Raw genomic sequence first — 15,485 nt, 5'->3', positions numbered from 1 at the left:
CTAATACTATTTTTATAAGAAGATTACGACGGAAAATGTATTATTCAAAGAGGGTGTGGGGTGTTGGAGATTTCCACGGTTGCATGGCGCGAGCTAAAGTGCTTCGACGTATTTTATAATGCAAAGTGACAGGTACAGGTTCTAAGCGATATTCCATGTTTATGTAAGCGAATGCTAATATTTACCTTCGAGTACAATTGCTGTCGTTTAGGTAAACAACTCGGATTTTTCTACCCTTTGCTATATTCCGCGTGATGAACAAGGATGTAGGTGGATACCATCAGAGATGTGACTTATTTGAAATACTTGTATTTAAAATGCAAATACAAAATGCAAAATACCTATTTTGTATTTAAATACCTTTTGAAGAAAACTATTTTGTATTTTATTTGAAATAGTTTTTGGGACCTATTTTCTATTTTCAAAATACAAAATACTTTATAGTAGGTAGGTAATGTAGGTAGGAGTTACAATCTCTTCTGATGTTACAATCCTGGCAACTCTCTCATTCTTTTAACATGGAACTGTTGAATCTGTTTAGTAACGTCGCACATGACCACAAGCGTAGCGAGTGGTTAAAAAGTGTAATCTTGAGTGTTGGGAGGGTTTCAAGGCACGAGAGGAGAACAAACTTTTCTGACCTGGTGAAACACAATCGAGACGTTTTCATCACACTAACGAGAGGCATTATACTAGCTGTGAAACATTACAAAGTAATGCTTTTAAAAGTTTGCCGATAAAAACCATCATTCATACCTACATCCTACCGGTTAATATGAGCAAACAACTAGAAAGTTGCACTTTAGATAGAGGATTGACTTCAAAGAATAAAGAGTCTTTTCAACTCGGAAATTCCGAGTAATACTTTTTAATTCAGACTAGGTATTCACTACTCAGAATACCTTTTATTGAAAAGTATTTGTATTTTAAAAAAGTATTTTGAAAATACCTATTTCGTATTTTGTATTTAAATACAAATTCAAAAACTATTTTGTATTTTGCATTTGAAATAGTATTATCAAGGAAGTATTTGTATTTTGTATTTAAATACTTTTTATAAAGTATTTTTCGCATCTCTGGATACCATGCACATCTCTAAAATGTAGATTGCCTGTCAAAAATCAAAAGTACGACGGACATCGGAATTACAGTCTTGGCTTGAGAGTGACATTGACACGCTTAGATGTTTTTTAGGGTTCCGTACCTCAAAAGGAAAAAACGGAACCCTTATAGGATCACTCGTGCGTCTGTCTGTCCGTCTGTCACAGCCAATTTGCTCCGAAACTACCGGACCAATTAAGTTGAAATTTGGTACACATATGTAAGTCTGTGACCCAAAGACGGATATGTAACGTCAACAAATGAATTTTAAACATAGGGGCTACTTTTGGGGGTAGGACATCAATTTAAAATGAGTTTGTATGAGTACCTCATTTTCTAAAATGAGGTGTTACAATGTCTTACTTCAAATGAGGTGAGGTACTAGCATATTTTCAGCGTCGACTATTCCATTAACTCCAACGGCAACAAAAATATTTAATGTATATACATATTTATGTATTCATCACTTCCTTTATAAATAAATAAGTAGTAATATTTCATTGGAGTGCAATTCTGGAGGTTAAGAATAGAACTTTTAGGAGAAAGATAATTTTAGAATCAAACTAAGAACATAAAGTACCTAACTTAATTTGCTGCTTTTATGAAACTTGTTCTAATGTAGCTCTTTTTTATTGTTAGATTGTTTAGACCTCCTCCTTGCTACTTGATATAATTTTAAGTATAATAATCACTAGCGACCCGCCCCAGCTTCGCACGGGTTAGCAAATTATACACCTAAACCTTCCTCAAGAATCACTCTTTTGATAGGTGAAAACCACATGAAAATCCGTCCAGTAGTTTTTAAGTTTATCGCGAACATACAAACAAACCCACAAACAGACAGACGCGGCGGGGGACTTTGTTTTATAATATGTAGTGATATATTTCATAAGTACCTATTAACCATAAAACTACCACAATTTTTAACAAACTAAGGAGAACAAATTCAATATTTTCACAATCATTATTATATAGAAGTGACTAACTTACCACCTATAATTTAACAGTAATATCATCAATATGATAATAAACATAAACAAAGCACCATTCGAGCCGGCCGCACCGTCTACATTTACACTTCATTTTTTCATGCAAAAGGCACCAAGGAAGATCCGCGGGTATATTTACTGGCGAAAACTATGTCCATATTTTGTTATGATTATAAGAATTATTACTAGGTATTAGGTATTAGAGAACTAAAATTAGAACGAAGTAGGGACAAAATAAATATAAATATGTCATAATCATAACTTGTCAGTTCGAAGACGTTTACAAAGAATGTTAATAAAAAGTATTGCAAATTCAAATCGGTATAATTTACATCTACATGTTTATTTTACCTATGCAAATTATACTTACTTTTTATTTAATAAACTTGAAACTTATTGAAATTATCATAAATTGTGTACGCTACCGTATTATATTTCAATAATATTTTAGTCACTTAAAGGATTTCTGTTTCTAACCAAGCTTCGTAAATGCCCGCCTGGTATACAGAGGGCGTACCGCGAACCAAGTTCGTCATGTTGCCTCCCTGTCACACTTACGTACGAATTTACAAGTGCGACAGAGAAGCAACACGTCGAAATTCGTTTTGAAGATTGATTTATCGCGCCATTTTGACACGTAAGTTAGGATCAAAAAGGCGTAAGATGTATGAAAGCTTGCAGCGCTTACGCTTGTTGTCTTTCGTGTTTAATTTTTAACGTATTTTCGGTGGTGACGCGAGGCGATATTGAAGTACGGCGCGTGTCTGTCTCACTCCCTCTTTGGATATTTCTAATTCGTTGTTTCATTTTGAGGTATTCATGTCACAAAGAGCCGGTGAGCGGTACAAACTCAACGCTTTTCTCGGTGGACCTTTTGTCGTTGCAATAAGGTTTGTAGTTCGGCAGTTGACAGTGTGGACCATTACGTCCATTACTCGTTTCTTCATTTGAGTTTCGAGTGTCGGCGAGCGGGTGAGGGGTGAGCACCTCGAGCGCCTCGCGCGATCCAGGGACTCTTTTGCGAGGTTATGAGGACCGTATGAGTTTTCAGGGTCGCGAGTGAAATTGAAAGGATAAGAGTTTTTTGAAATTTGAAGTGTGTGAATGATTTGTGTGGCAAGAGGTGTTTGTGATGCGCGCGAGTAAATGAGTAAAATGAATAGAGGTGTGATGTAAGACATTTTTGCGGTATGAAGTACTGCGACAAATTAACAAAATGAGCGGTACAAATGAGGTGCTTCACGAGTGAGCGACTCAACACTACTTTTGGGGGGTAAACGATAAAATTAAAAAACAAAGTTTTGAAAACTATATCGTGTTACATAGCAAACGAAAGAGCTCATTTTGGGAATCTCAAATATATTTTTGTTATAAATGTAGGATAAAAATTTTAGAAGTTATTCTAGAAAATAGACAAAAAATGACCATTCCCCTCCCCTCTATCTCCGAAACTACTGGGTCTAAAATTCTGAAAAAAATACACAAAATAGTCCTTTACCTAAAGATGACAGGAAAACCTATTAGAAATCTAGAGTCAAGCGTGAGTCGGATTTAAGAACATAAATGCGGTTAACGTTTTTTAGGGACACAGCCGCAATGGTTTAAGTGAAACGTGATGTAGACAGCTATTGCGAAGGCCATAGCACAAAACAGATAAGTAGCCATAGGCCGATATCCGCATAAGACCGAAGGCCCGAAGCGTCCCAAAGTGGCGTTCCTTTAGCTTCAAGCGTGAGTCGGACTGAAGACAAAAAATGCGACTAGGCTGTAACTGGCACATAGCCGCAATGGTACTTGTAGTACAGTCAACAGCAGAAGTTGTTCAAAATTACCTTGACATGCTCTTATTGTCTTAACTATAAAGTCGCGTCCAGATCATTTTAAACCACTCACCCGCTTAGCAACTTCTGTTGCTGACTGTACTGATTGATTAGGTTACTATTGTTACGTGTTTTAAAAAGCACTAGGTATATAGGGTGGCTAAAAAATAAACTAAGTGTATTCCCGTTGCCAACGTGCAACCCTGAAATCGCGAGGAAAAATTTGGCTGTTTCATACATTTAGGCTGGTCCGTTTTCTATGGGAGGATACTTCTTTTTTCGCGATTTCGGGGTTGGTCCCATACTAAAAGTCGCTCAGTATAATCCCAAAACCTCCCTGGCTACGGAAATACACTTTTATTTTTGGCCATCCTGTAGGTATTATCTCTCTTCGGCCTTCGCTTTTAAAACACTTTCGGAAGTTGTAGGAAGCGCGACCCGTCGGACGCTCGAGTTTTCACTGTTTTCAGCTCTACGCATTTGGACACTTGTACTATTGTTCGGCATTTAATCTTCAGAGATGTAAAGATATAAGCCACCACGCCAGAAAACTTCATGTTACATCTGGTTTTTGATTGACCCATTCGGGTTTTTCAAGACGTTTCACGTACAAAAAAATGTTGAAAATTATGTGATGTACGGAACCCTTGAAAGGCGAGTCCGACTCGCACTTGACCAGTTTTTTTTCTCTCTGGACAAGTAGCACAGTTTTCATAAATTGAAGTAAACGATGTACGAGGTTACGAAAAAAACTATAAGTACCTAATAAAATAAGTGAGCAAAAAAGATTTTTCACGGAGCTGGACCGCTGGAGAGACGAAGTGCAAAAAAAAAAGATCTTAGCGAACTCGGCGCCGTGGACTGGACAGAAACGGCTTTGGACAGACAGAGTAGCATGGGGGTCTTTGATGTCGGGAGGACAAGCCAAGATCCACTTCGGGTCGTTGCGCCACAGACCACAGCAGTAAGTAAGTATGACCTGAATAATTTCTTAAGTTTCTATTGATGTCAATCTATTCAAAACTTTTTGCTCAAAGGAATATCGTGTCTGAAGGTTTAAAGTTTAATTAAGATTCTGAATTGTGAACCCTAATTGGGTCAGAAGCTATTGATCCTCTCCGTTGTACGACGTAAAAATATATAAACAATTACTTTGTAATAAGGCGAAAAATGTATACATATATTTGACGCCAGCCTACATTGCTGGCAATCTCTTCAGAACAGGTAGCTGAGAATAGTCTGATGAGCCGGGAACCGAAATAAAACGAGTAACCGTCAACAATTGCGGATTATACGCAGAATTGCGTCACAAGACATAAGATAGATAACTCGGGACTTTATTATAACCTGGTAAATGAGTTTCTCCGAGCGTTTACTGGATAATTAATTATACATACGAGGCTTATAAACATTTACTAGCAAAATATACCTACTTATTAAAATTTAGAACAAACAGCTTGAAAAAAATTGCTACTGTACCTCGGAGAATCGGTAGGTAACAGTTTTCATACATCGAACTTCGTTATCTTTTGTTCAACTCACTGGCGTCATGTCGCTCATTAGGGAAGTATATATCCATAATACATATAAACATTATAACAAATGTCTGTACTCAACTCGAGTTAGTGAAATGTGTTTATGATTCAATAGATAATACAATATTATACAAGAGACTTCTTCCTTTAAATTAAAAATGTATTTGGCTACGATACGACATTTACACGCTAAACGTCATATTATAATGAAGTCACCTAGACTTCGTTCCTTATGACTTGGCAATGCGAGAGATGAAATCGAAACTGCGAGGTTACTATTGGGAATACGTATGAATTATTATCTCTTATCTATAAGGTTATAAGCTATAACAACATGAACAGTTAGTTCCACGTTTTTAACCGATACATAGACTCGTGGAGGGGTTATCGTACCAAAATACTTGAGTTACAAAGTGTGCCATCGATATCTATGAGGGAAGGCAAAATAGAGCGGCGGTAATAGTAATAGCACAATAGAGGTATTCATATAAACGCTTACAGCGGATACGCGAGGCGAACGCACCAAAGAAGGTGATGTGACCTAAAGAACCCTACGACCATGCGTAAATGGAGAGCGCAGTTATGCTAATTAATCTCATTAGTCAGCGTGACGTTTGGAATAACTCCTGCAAATGACTTTACGGACTGTGGACAGTATCATTATCCAAAAATAATATTACGTAGGAAACGGGTCAGTATTTCGCAATATAAATGCAATTACCGAGTTGGCAGAGAATGGCCGCTACCCGTCCCATCTCACATGTCTGCAACGTCATAAGTTCGTGGTATGGACTGAGAGGTCTCTTAGCAATTTTACTTGTGGCTTTAATTCACACTATATACGTGAGCGTAATGTGCTAAAATAAATCGTGACTTAAGGACTATTTGAAGACGTCATCAAAACAGATTTTGTCATCATTGACCGAACTTTAGCTTCAAGCAAACCAGAGTAACTTTGACTTCGTGATCCGTAATATTTGTGCGGACCCGGTAATCGTGCTTATACTGGTTACCTAACGCTAAGCGCTAAAACTAGGAAAGTAAGTAACCTAAGTTGAGCTGACCTGAATGACTCATAGTATTTCAGATTCACGTCAATAACAAACGTAAGAGTAGAACAGCATGTAAAAAATATCTGTGCCACAAAATAGAGGTCATTGAAAACCGATATAATTAACATAAGTACTCTTAGCCCGGCCGCTGCAATTGCTCGTAAGAGTTTAGAAACGCGATCTACAATCTTGACATCGTAAAATTATTCAAGGGGTGGACCTTGTTCTTGAAAGAAGGGGAGGAAAATGACATTGGGACTCGGTGACATTGCGAACCGAATGAAATTCAAGGGTCAATGTATAATAAACATATAACATAGTTTCTCTGGCTAGCTAAAGAGAACAAAAAATGTAGGGACCTAGTTAAATTATACTATACCTATCAAAGTTTATCGAAGCACGTAAGTATCTTAATGATAAAATAGTACATTATTGCAGAGGCCGGGAAAGGGCAATTCGTGGATGAGTTTCGATTTTGTCGGACGACGCGAAGCGGAGTCCGACAAAGAAGACGAATCCACGAATTGCTGTTCCTGCCGAGGCATATATAGTGCTTTTCTCCAAACATGCGAGGAAATAAGCTAAAATAATTATTATTTAAGCATCAAGCATCACTCAAATCAAACCTTCACATCCAAAATGTCAAAAACAATTTCCCTCTTTAGTTAATTTTTAAAAGTTAAAGGCACAAACTTATTCTGCCATTCAGTACCATTCAATATTCGTTCATTCAATATAATTGCGCAATATAGTTTGTCAAACCAACTTTTCAGTCAGTAAGAACCAGGAAAACTACACCCATCCTTTTCTTTTGGGTGCTAGTACTAGTGTAAGACAAAGATAGTATGATTCTCTTTGTCTATGTTTGAAATGAGAAAGTCCTTTGACAAACTATGTAAGCTTTATGAACACGGATGAGATTTAAAAAAAATATAAAAATAATCTTTGATTTTATTAAGCAGTATTCGCACGATCATACACGTGAAATGATAGCTGATCGGGTCGTGTAGAAGCGGCTCACGGCAATAATAATTGGCTGTTTGCGTTTTTTATTATTAAAAAGTAAAAAACACTACAGTAATAAGTTATTACTGTAGTGTTTTTTTACTTCCCGTCCGCTAGAACAGGACAGCGATAGTTTGATGTTTTTTAGTTAGAGTTTGACATTAACGAAGAACTTCCCGTACTATTTTTGCTACAGTAAGGTGAACATTTCCGAGCATATTGGAGAAAACAAATTTATACTTGACTATGACTTGCGAAACTTCTCTAATTACGAAGTGCCTCTTGCATTGGTCGGTCTTATCAACGATTCGATCTCGAGACTCGCCGAACAAGGGTCATCGACTTCGATTTGAATTTCAAATATCCAATGCGTATTTTATGCAAATGGCAGCTATCCATGATCAAGGTCGCGTCTATGGTTAAGTACATATAGTTTTCTAGGGAAACTATTTCTGGTCGGAAGTTGATAATGGCGCGAATAAATATGAAAGGTCGCCTATTAGGGTGGCGTATCAAATAGCGATAACGATTATCTATGATCAAGGTCACTGTCTATGATTACGTATAATTTTGGAGGGAAACTATTTCGGGCTGGGAGGGTGTGACAATGCCGCGAAAAATCTTGTGATTTATCTTGGCAAGTTCTTAGTAAACATAACTGTAGTATTTCCGGCCGGCATTTCACAATTCACATGAAAGACTAGGTATTAGTAAATAATAAGGATTGGTAGAGTTCCAAAGACAACAGAACACAGATTCGTGTCGTTTTATTATTTATTGGTATGCAATTCTATTAAGAAAAACTACTTTCAGTTTTAGCCGGAGTTTATTACCTACGTAACGTAAGTACCTATTAACTCTTCATAGCACCTTTCAGCGAATCTGAATCAATACCAATTGTTCAGTCTGACTGTGACAAACGGAAACATGATTGACTAATACAAACAAGTTTGTTAGACAACCTTTTACTGTTCTAGAATCACCCTTAGGACCGTTGGAAAGGATTTATTGTGTAATAATTGTAATAAATTAAGTAGGTTTTTCTAGGCACCTTATTAGTACCTATATAAGTTGTAATTGCATGGTATGATTATGATTTAATACAATATGATTTAATTACTTTTTTAAGAAATTAAAAACCAAAAAATAGCTTAATGAACATTCTGGCAAACAATGTTAATAATAATATATACAACATGACATTAAAGCTCTCCAAAGGGCCTCTACGTGTTGGATCTCCCCACGCAAGCCTATCAAAAGTCTGGGATTTATAAAAGTATCTGTTGTCATTTTACCGTATTTAATATTCAACTTTGTTAGCCAGTCGCGCTTAAATGGTAGGTAATAAGAACATTCAAAGAATTTAATTTCCGTACCATTTCGTTGTCACAGTGACAATCAATGTCGCCAGGGACCTCATACAAAATATTGTTACTGTGACAAGGTACGAAACGGTACAGAAATTAAATTCCTTGAACGTTGTAATCAAATTAACTCACCTTCATCTGGCGTGAGATCTGCAAACTTCACCCCTCCACTGCAAATAAAAGAGACACATAAAATGGCGATATATTCGTGGACTTATTACTGTTTTGTATATGTATAAATTTCATTAAATAGTATCCCAATATATTTATTGAGCAAGCATACAAAATTATAACAGATGACGATTCACAAATCACCATTTGTCAGTAATATCGTACACCAGCAGAAATAAACTCAAAATACAGTAAAGTGAACCATTTTGATTGCAGTCCAAATATGCATTAAATCAGTGCATTGTTCAATGTTTGGGTTTCAAACTTGAATAACGGTAAAACTAACATTTACCTAATACAATATTTTGACTAAAATGAACATTATAAGTAGCTACTTTCAAACCCTAATTTGTAAAAAAAGGTTGTTTTGTTTACATAAAACTTGTTACCTACTTGTTTTTTTATATTACTGTCTACAAAACAAACAAATAAGAGGCAATTACGGGAAATGATGCTGTCCTTGGCACTTGATATACTTTAATGACTCGATGATTACACAACATTTAATATGATAAAGTAGCTATCTACTTAATTTGATAGTAAATGCTATTCCTATAACAATTAATAATATAGAAAACATAACTAAAATAATTAATTATTCATAAAAACAGCTTTCAGGAATTCTATTTGAATAAGATTGATTTAGTTGTGACATTTTTTAGCAAAAGTAACACTGAACCCATTACGGATAATGGATTTGTATCTATTTGGCAGTGTGCGTTGTTAACAACTGACAATTAGTTACCCTTTGCTACATAATGACACAATTATCTTTATCCTCATGGAATACCTTATCAAATTGAATTAAGAACCACTTTGGAAGTTGTTAGAAATCAGACAAATGTTCAATTTTGGAACCCAACGCATACATGTTGCGGTTTTCGCGTAACATGCACTGTATCAATTTGTGTAGGTTACACTTCGTACCTGAGGAGGACGGTAGCCGTTTCCGGCACCCGGAACACCTGCAAATAAACACAACGTGGATCGACGATCTTTGCGGATCCCCAAATGGAGAAGCCAAAACCACATGACCTATGCAGCCATAATTGCCAATACAAATTCAACTGTCTATTTTGTACAATAACAGCGTCTATTACAGAGATTAGATTTCAATATATTTTTCAGTTATTATAAGATGTGCCAAATAATTGGGAACTTCGTTTTAAATTAATAATAAAGAATTTATGCTTACATTGCTTACTATAAACAGAGTCTTAATATGAATACTTCGTATATTTTTATTCTTAAAAATAATTTGGCACATCTCTGTCGACAATTTGCTAACAAGTGTCGACAATTTGTTCAGCAAATGACACTATTTTGTCTATTTCTATAATTAACATTAATAAGAATAAACTTCAAAAATTATTTATTTATGTCATCTATTAGTTCAATAATTTAATTAATCTTTAATTTAATTTTATCACATACTAAGTTAACCTTGATTTTAATTGCTAAACGACAAATAGAGCAAGCATAGAATTAAAAATAAAACAAATGGTGTATTAAATAATGCTCACCTTCCATCCCAAGTTCTCGAAGAACGTACATAGACGAGACTGTCCGGTAGTTTTGCCGCCACAGGGTCCTAAAATATTTCATGAAATGATTTCAGTTAGGAGTCTAGAATAGATGCTCCACGTGTTGCTTTTAAAATTAACTTTACCGAGGGGCAACCACCCCTGACCTGATATACGTAAAATCACTGAGATATTTCCAACCCACTGTACTGTAACTTAAGAAAATAATTACATCATGAAATTAAAATAAATTAGGCTAAATTAAATACGACACTCACCTCCTGTAAGTACTAGCTTATAGACGATTTTCTGCGTCTGATTCGCCATTTTGTGTAAGCACATTAATATGGATTTAAATTAAATTACAGGACTATTGTTACTAAACACATAAATATCATAAAAATATTGAATTTACAAAAGTGTTAAAAGCCATCACAGTACGACACGCAGCGCCTGTCAGGCGTGCGAAAATAAAATGAATGAGATTATGAGCAGCAAGCGAAGTGAATGAATGAAGAAGTCTATAGTCTATGCTATGCAAAAAATATCCAACGACTACAATTGATTTTTCCAAAGCTAGTGTACACGATACCTAATTTTTATTCAAAAGGGCTTTGATACACAATAAACTGCACGTGTCGTGCGTTACTTTCATTTGACATATTAACGAAAGAGATGCAAGTACCGATCTTTACATTAAAACATATTTGTTTTGATGAGATTTTATAGCTGGTCAAGCAAATCTTGTCAGTAAAAAAAGGCGCGAAATTCAAATTTTCTATGGGACGACATCCCTTCGAGCCTACGTTTTTCAAATTTGCCGCCTTTTTCTACTGACAAGATCTGCTTGACCAAGTATATGTATCAATTTTATTACTTAACTAAATGAAAACATAAAATATGCAACTATATTTTATTTTATTCGTAATAAGACTACCAAATAAGCTAGACTTACACACATCAGGTAACACCTAAATTATTTAACATAACATTACACCCAGTACTTCTATCTGAGAGCTGACCATTGTTGATCACTGTTATATTTAAACAGATATTAGAAGACCCAGCATTATTTTTTCTCTCTTGTTTATCTATGAACAAAACCATCATTGGGATTGTTTGCCAGTATTTACCAAGGCAACGGTTTCTTTTTTCTTTGTAATTAGTTTCTTTCATATATGAAGAAGCCTGTTCCCCATCATCTAAAACAAAATAAATAAAAAAACTTATGGCTTACATTTTCTACAAATATAAAATATGTGTAAAGATAGTGTAAGCCAAGGGATACTTAGTACCTTCCAGATCAGCATTTTCTTGGTCCACCCATCGTGTTTGTATATTCACACAAATAAAGGCTATGTTGAAGTGTTTGCCCAAGTATCTTGCATAATTCACAAAGGTGTTCAAAAACGATAAACCTGGAAATATTTGATGAATAATCAAGAAAAAAACAAAAGGTTGCACTCCGGGAGTGCCGACAGAAGTGAAAGCTCAATGACTAGTCCAAAATGTCTCTTCTGCTTTCTTTCACTTCAAAAATGAAAATATCAGTTACAATTGTTTCAGGCCTCCTATTTGCTTATGCATTTGATTGCTTGGACCAATAACAAATATAAAAAATACCTTACCAACTTTGTTATCATCACCAAGGTACTGAAACATCAGCGAAGGCAATGAATCTATTATAACAAGAACTAAGTTTTCAATGTGTACTGTCTGGTTTTTAAGTTTCTTGATTAAATCTAATAGCCCTTCCATTGTCCATACATGGACTATTTTTATTTTGATCATTATTAATGCCATTTCCTGAAATAAGTTGAATGTTAGAGGGTCTGTAAAAAATGCTTTTGACATAATAAATATGGTACAAATTATATCAATACCTTATGTGAATAGCCACAAGCATCTAATATCTTCTGTACCCTCACAGCGGAGAAGTCTCCTTTAGTATCTATATAAAGTACACTACTCTCTGAATTCTTTACACTGTTTATGGCTAGTTGTAAACACAGTTGTGTTTTTCCTGAATCGGCCAGACCACACAGCTCAGTAATATAACCCATTGGTATCCCACCGCCTGTAGCCGTATCTAAACTGGAAAATAACAAAACTGTAAAACAACGATAGCATAGCATTACTTAAAACAAATTGAAAATAGAAGACATTTATTTACCTGAGAATACCAGTGTTTAAACATTTTCTTTTATCTAAAGTATCAAGTTTTAATGAACCAAGTTTTATTAAAGGAGCCGCATATTTGTTTAAAATAGCGTTTCTTATGTCCAAGACTTGTGGGAGAGTTAATTTTGTGAGAGTTGATAACTTTCCAGCATCCTCCTGTAGGAACTCTAGAATTGTAGTTATGCGATTTTGTGCCAAAGTTTTTAATACGCTCCCAGATAAGTGAGCATGCTCCTCGGCTTTTAACCTTTGCATTTTACCTATATTTTCTGCTATAATGGTAAACCTCCCTCCCTTTCACCAACTCAAAGTTATTTCCAGTTTTCAAAATTCAAATGTTTTGTTTTCTTTATTTGACACTGACAGTTCCCTTTCAGTCGAATACCACAGATATTTGATATTTGATATATAACCCTTCGAGTGGCATTGTCCTCCTCGAGGTCTCTACGGTAAGTGGCGGTGGCCGCGAGGAGGACAGACATAACAAGCCCGTTGAGTGGCGCAGCCATTTTGGAAAAATATACGTCAAGTGGCGGGGCCTCAATGGGTGATCATCGCGAATTTGGCGCGTCACTTTGTTTTACGCGGGAAATCGACCGTTAGGGAATACTATCCTTGTTTATTGACGAATGCATCTTACAAGAGTGAGCAAGCAAGGCATAGTTTTAACGGTTTTATTTTAGGCGCGAAATGCAGCGTCGCACAGATGCCGCGAGACGGTCTCTGCCAATTACGGGCTTGTTATGACCGAACCTTCTCGCGGCCTCTGCCACGCAAAGGCATATTTAAAAAATGGCCGCGCCATTTCTCCTACCTTTCAACCGGAGGTGCTGCCACCCGAAGGGTTATTGAAATCAAATTTTACAGCATTACAGCCAAGGCCTATTGACTTCCTTGGAATGACGTGACCCTTCATAATTGTACATGTGTGCTCCGTTTCTAGAGCTGTATTGCCAGTAATTACCATAAAAATATTTTACTACAGCAACATTGCTAGAACTGGCTTTGTCTATACGATTTCTAGGAACAAATCCGATTATTTTATCAAATATATTTTGATTTGTATTTTATGAAGTAGTCAAAGTCATATGTAAATTATTATTTATTTTTTGAAATATGTAAATTATTATCTATTTCAGTTTGTCTTTGTCTATGTTCATAAGATCTATGAAGGGTAGACGTGCCTCTACCCTCCTTGATAAAATTTAAAAAAAAATCTTTGTCAATAGGCCTCTTTGATAGGCCTTGATTTGAGTCTGGCCGGTAAGAACATAGACAAGACAAAAGTCTGTAATGTCAATGCTGTCATTTAAGTCATTTAACGCCAAAAATATAAAATTTCATATAAAACGATTTATTCACTTGAAATACATTTATTTATCTATTAATTTAAAAATAAAAACTATTCATATGTACGAGCAACATATCTAAATGCGTCTTCGCACAGACTTAGTTAAATTTAAACCGTTGTCGCTCTTCCTTCATTGCTGTATTATGTATCCCGCAATGGCGACTTCATCAACAATTCTTATCCGGATTATGAAAAGTCCTAATGTGTGTGTGGAAACCGTTGTAGTAAACCAGAAACAGCGATAATTTCAAGGTAAGAAATATATCAATCTTTAAATAAAAATGAGCGTGCTAATTACCAAATTCAAATATAATAATTTAATCTTACTATCCCCGTAAGTCCCGCTATATCGCGTCCGAAATTATAATCTAAATTCATCATAGATGTAAAACCTCTCATTGTTTACGAGTAAGCTGGTAAATTTAGACCTTAGTAATTACGTTAGTAATTAGGAAGTTAGATTATATTGTTTAATTTGTGACTATTTTGTTTTAGAAAGTGAATCATGGCTTGAGCGTGAGATTATAATATAATCCTGGCCCGTCATATGATTTCTTGGAAAAAGCTCAAAAGGCACGTATCTGCTGCATATACAGACTAGTTTTCCGGTGACCAAGTACGCTGCGTGGAGCTGTGGAGCAGAAATGTCCGATAACCGGATAGATGTAATAACAACTTGTAACCATTTGCCATATCAATGTATGTATTCATATGTATTGCTCCTAACATATATACACTAATCCTAATAGGAATGAAAATATTTATATCATAATAATACGTAACTTTTTGTAACCTTTTATATTTGACGAATTTTTAAATATAGTACCTAATCATTATCTTATAACGTATTTCTTTATTTATTTGTGATATGCTAATTTAAGAGCCCAACAACGTGCACACTAGCACCACTGCTAAAATAAATAATCGTGATTATTTAAATTAAATTTAAATTTTACAGGTATTTAAAAAAGTAGCCGCTACTGACTGTATTGTGTATTTAAGTACCTTTTGAATACATCAAACTAGTTTTTATGTTGCTGGATTCGTCAATCTATGAGCTCAAAACAAAAACGGCCGCTTTAGTTTTGAACGGGTAGGTTGACGAATCCAGTAACATAAAAATTAGTTTAATGTATTCAGCAGTGGCGCTAGTGTGCACGTTGATGGGCTCTTAAAAACCTGACCCCAACAAAAAATAAAATAATACAAAAAGAAATTCCCTCTCCGGGATTCGAACCCAGGACCATTAGCTTCCTGAACTGGATTACTGCCAATACCCGCTAGGGGCGCTAGGCTAAACGGGTTGTCAATTCTAATTACAATGGTATCCTACCGAGCGCTAGTAGTATAAACGAACTTTTGAAGGGGACATTTTTTTGTATGGAGTTAT

General features: G+C 35.5%; 2 protein-coding genes across 7 annotated transcripts in view; both read right to left on the bottom strand.

Moving 5' to 3' along the window:
* The window catches only part of LOC134665046 (TRPL translocation defect protein 14), a 34,246-nt gene extending 23,192 nt beyond the window's left edge, over window positions 1-11,054 (bottom strand). For 2 of the 6 annotated variants that reach the window (XM_063521834.1, XM_063521833.1), the window contains exons 1-4: window positions 10,842-11,053; window positions 10,564-10,631; window positions 9,968-10,005; window positions 9,002-9,039 (exon numbers count right to left, since the gene is read on the bottom strand). In XM_063521834.1, coding sequence (XP_063377904.1) covers window positions 9,002-9,039; window positions 9,968-10,005; window positions 10,564-10,631; window positions 10,842-10,905 — 208 coding nt within the window. In that variant the 5' untranslated portion in view covers window positions 10,906-11,053. Of the gene's footprint in view, window positions 1-9,001; window positions 9,040-9,967; window positions 10,006-10,563; window positions 10,632-10,841 lie in introns of all 6 variants that reach the window. The other 4 variants (XM_063521835.1, XM_063521829.1, XM_063521830.1 and 1 more) reach the window with 3 other exon arrangements.
* A 428-nt stretch (window positions 11,055-11,482) lies between these two features.
* Window positions 11,483-13,100, bottom strand: LOC134665555 (DNA repair protein RAD51 homolog 4). The gene is made up of 5 exons (XM_063522532.1): window positions 12,737-13,100; window positions 12,447-12,657; window positions 12,192-12,369; window positions 11,859-11,981; window positions 11,483-11,765 (listed from the first exon to the last, which is right to left on the bottom strand). The coding sequence occupies exons 1-5, from the start codon at window positions 12,997-12,999 to the stop codon at window positions 11,524-11,526; spliced, it is 1,017 nt and encodes a 338-aa protein (XP_063378602.1). The 5' UTR covers window positions 13,000-13,100; the 3' UTR covers window positions 11,483-11,523.
* Window positions 13,101-15,485: the final 2,385 nt, after the last annotated feature.

This window comes from Cydia fagiglandana, chromosome 6 (assembly GCF_963556715.1).
Source record: "Cydia fagiglandana chromosome 6, ilCydFagi1.1, whole genome shotgun sequence".
NCBI classification, from domain to species: Eukaryota; Metazoa; Arthropoda; class Insecta; order Lepidoptera; family Tortricidae; genus Cydia; species Cydia fagiglandana.
Note: the sequence above shows the minus strand (reverse complement) of the source record. Positions and strands in the feature narration are given on the sequence as shown.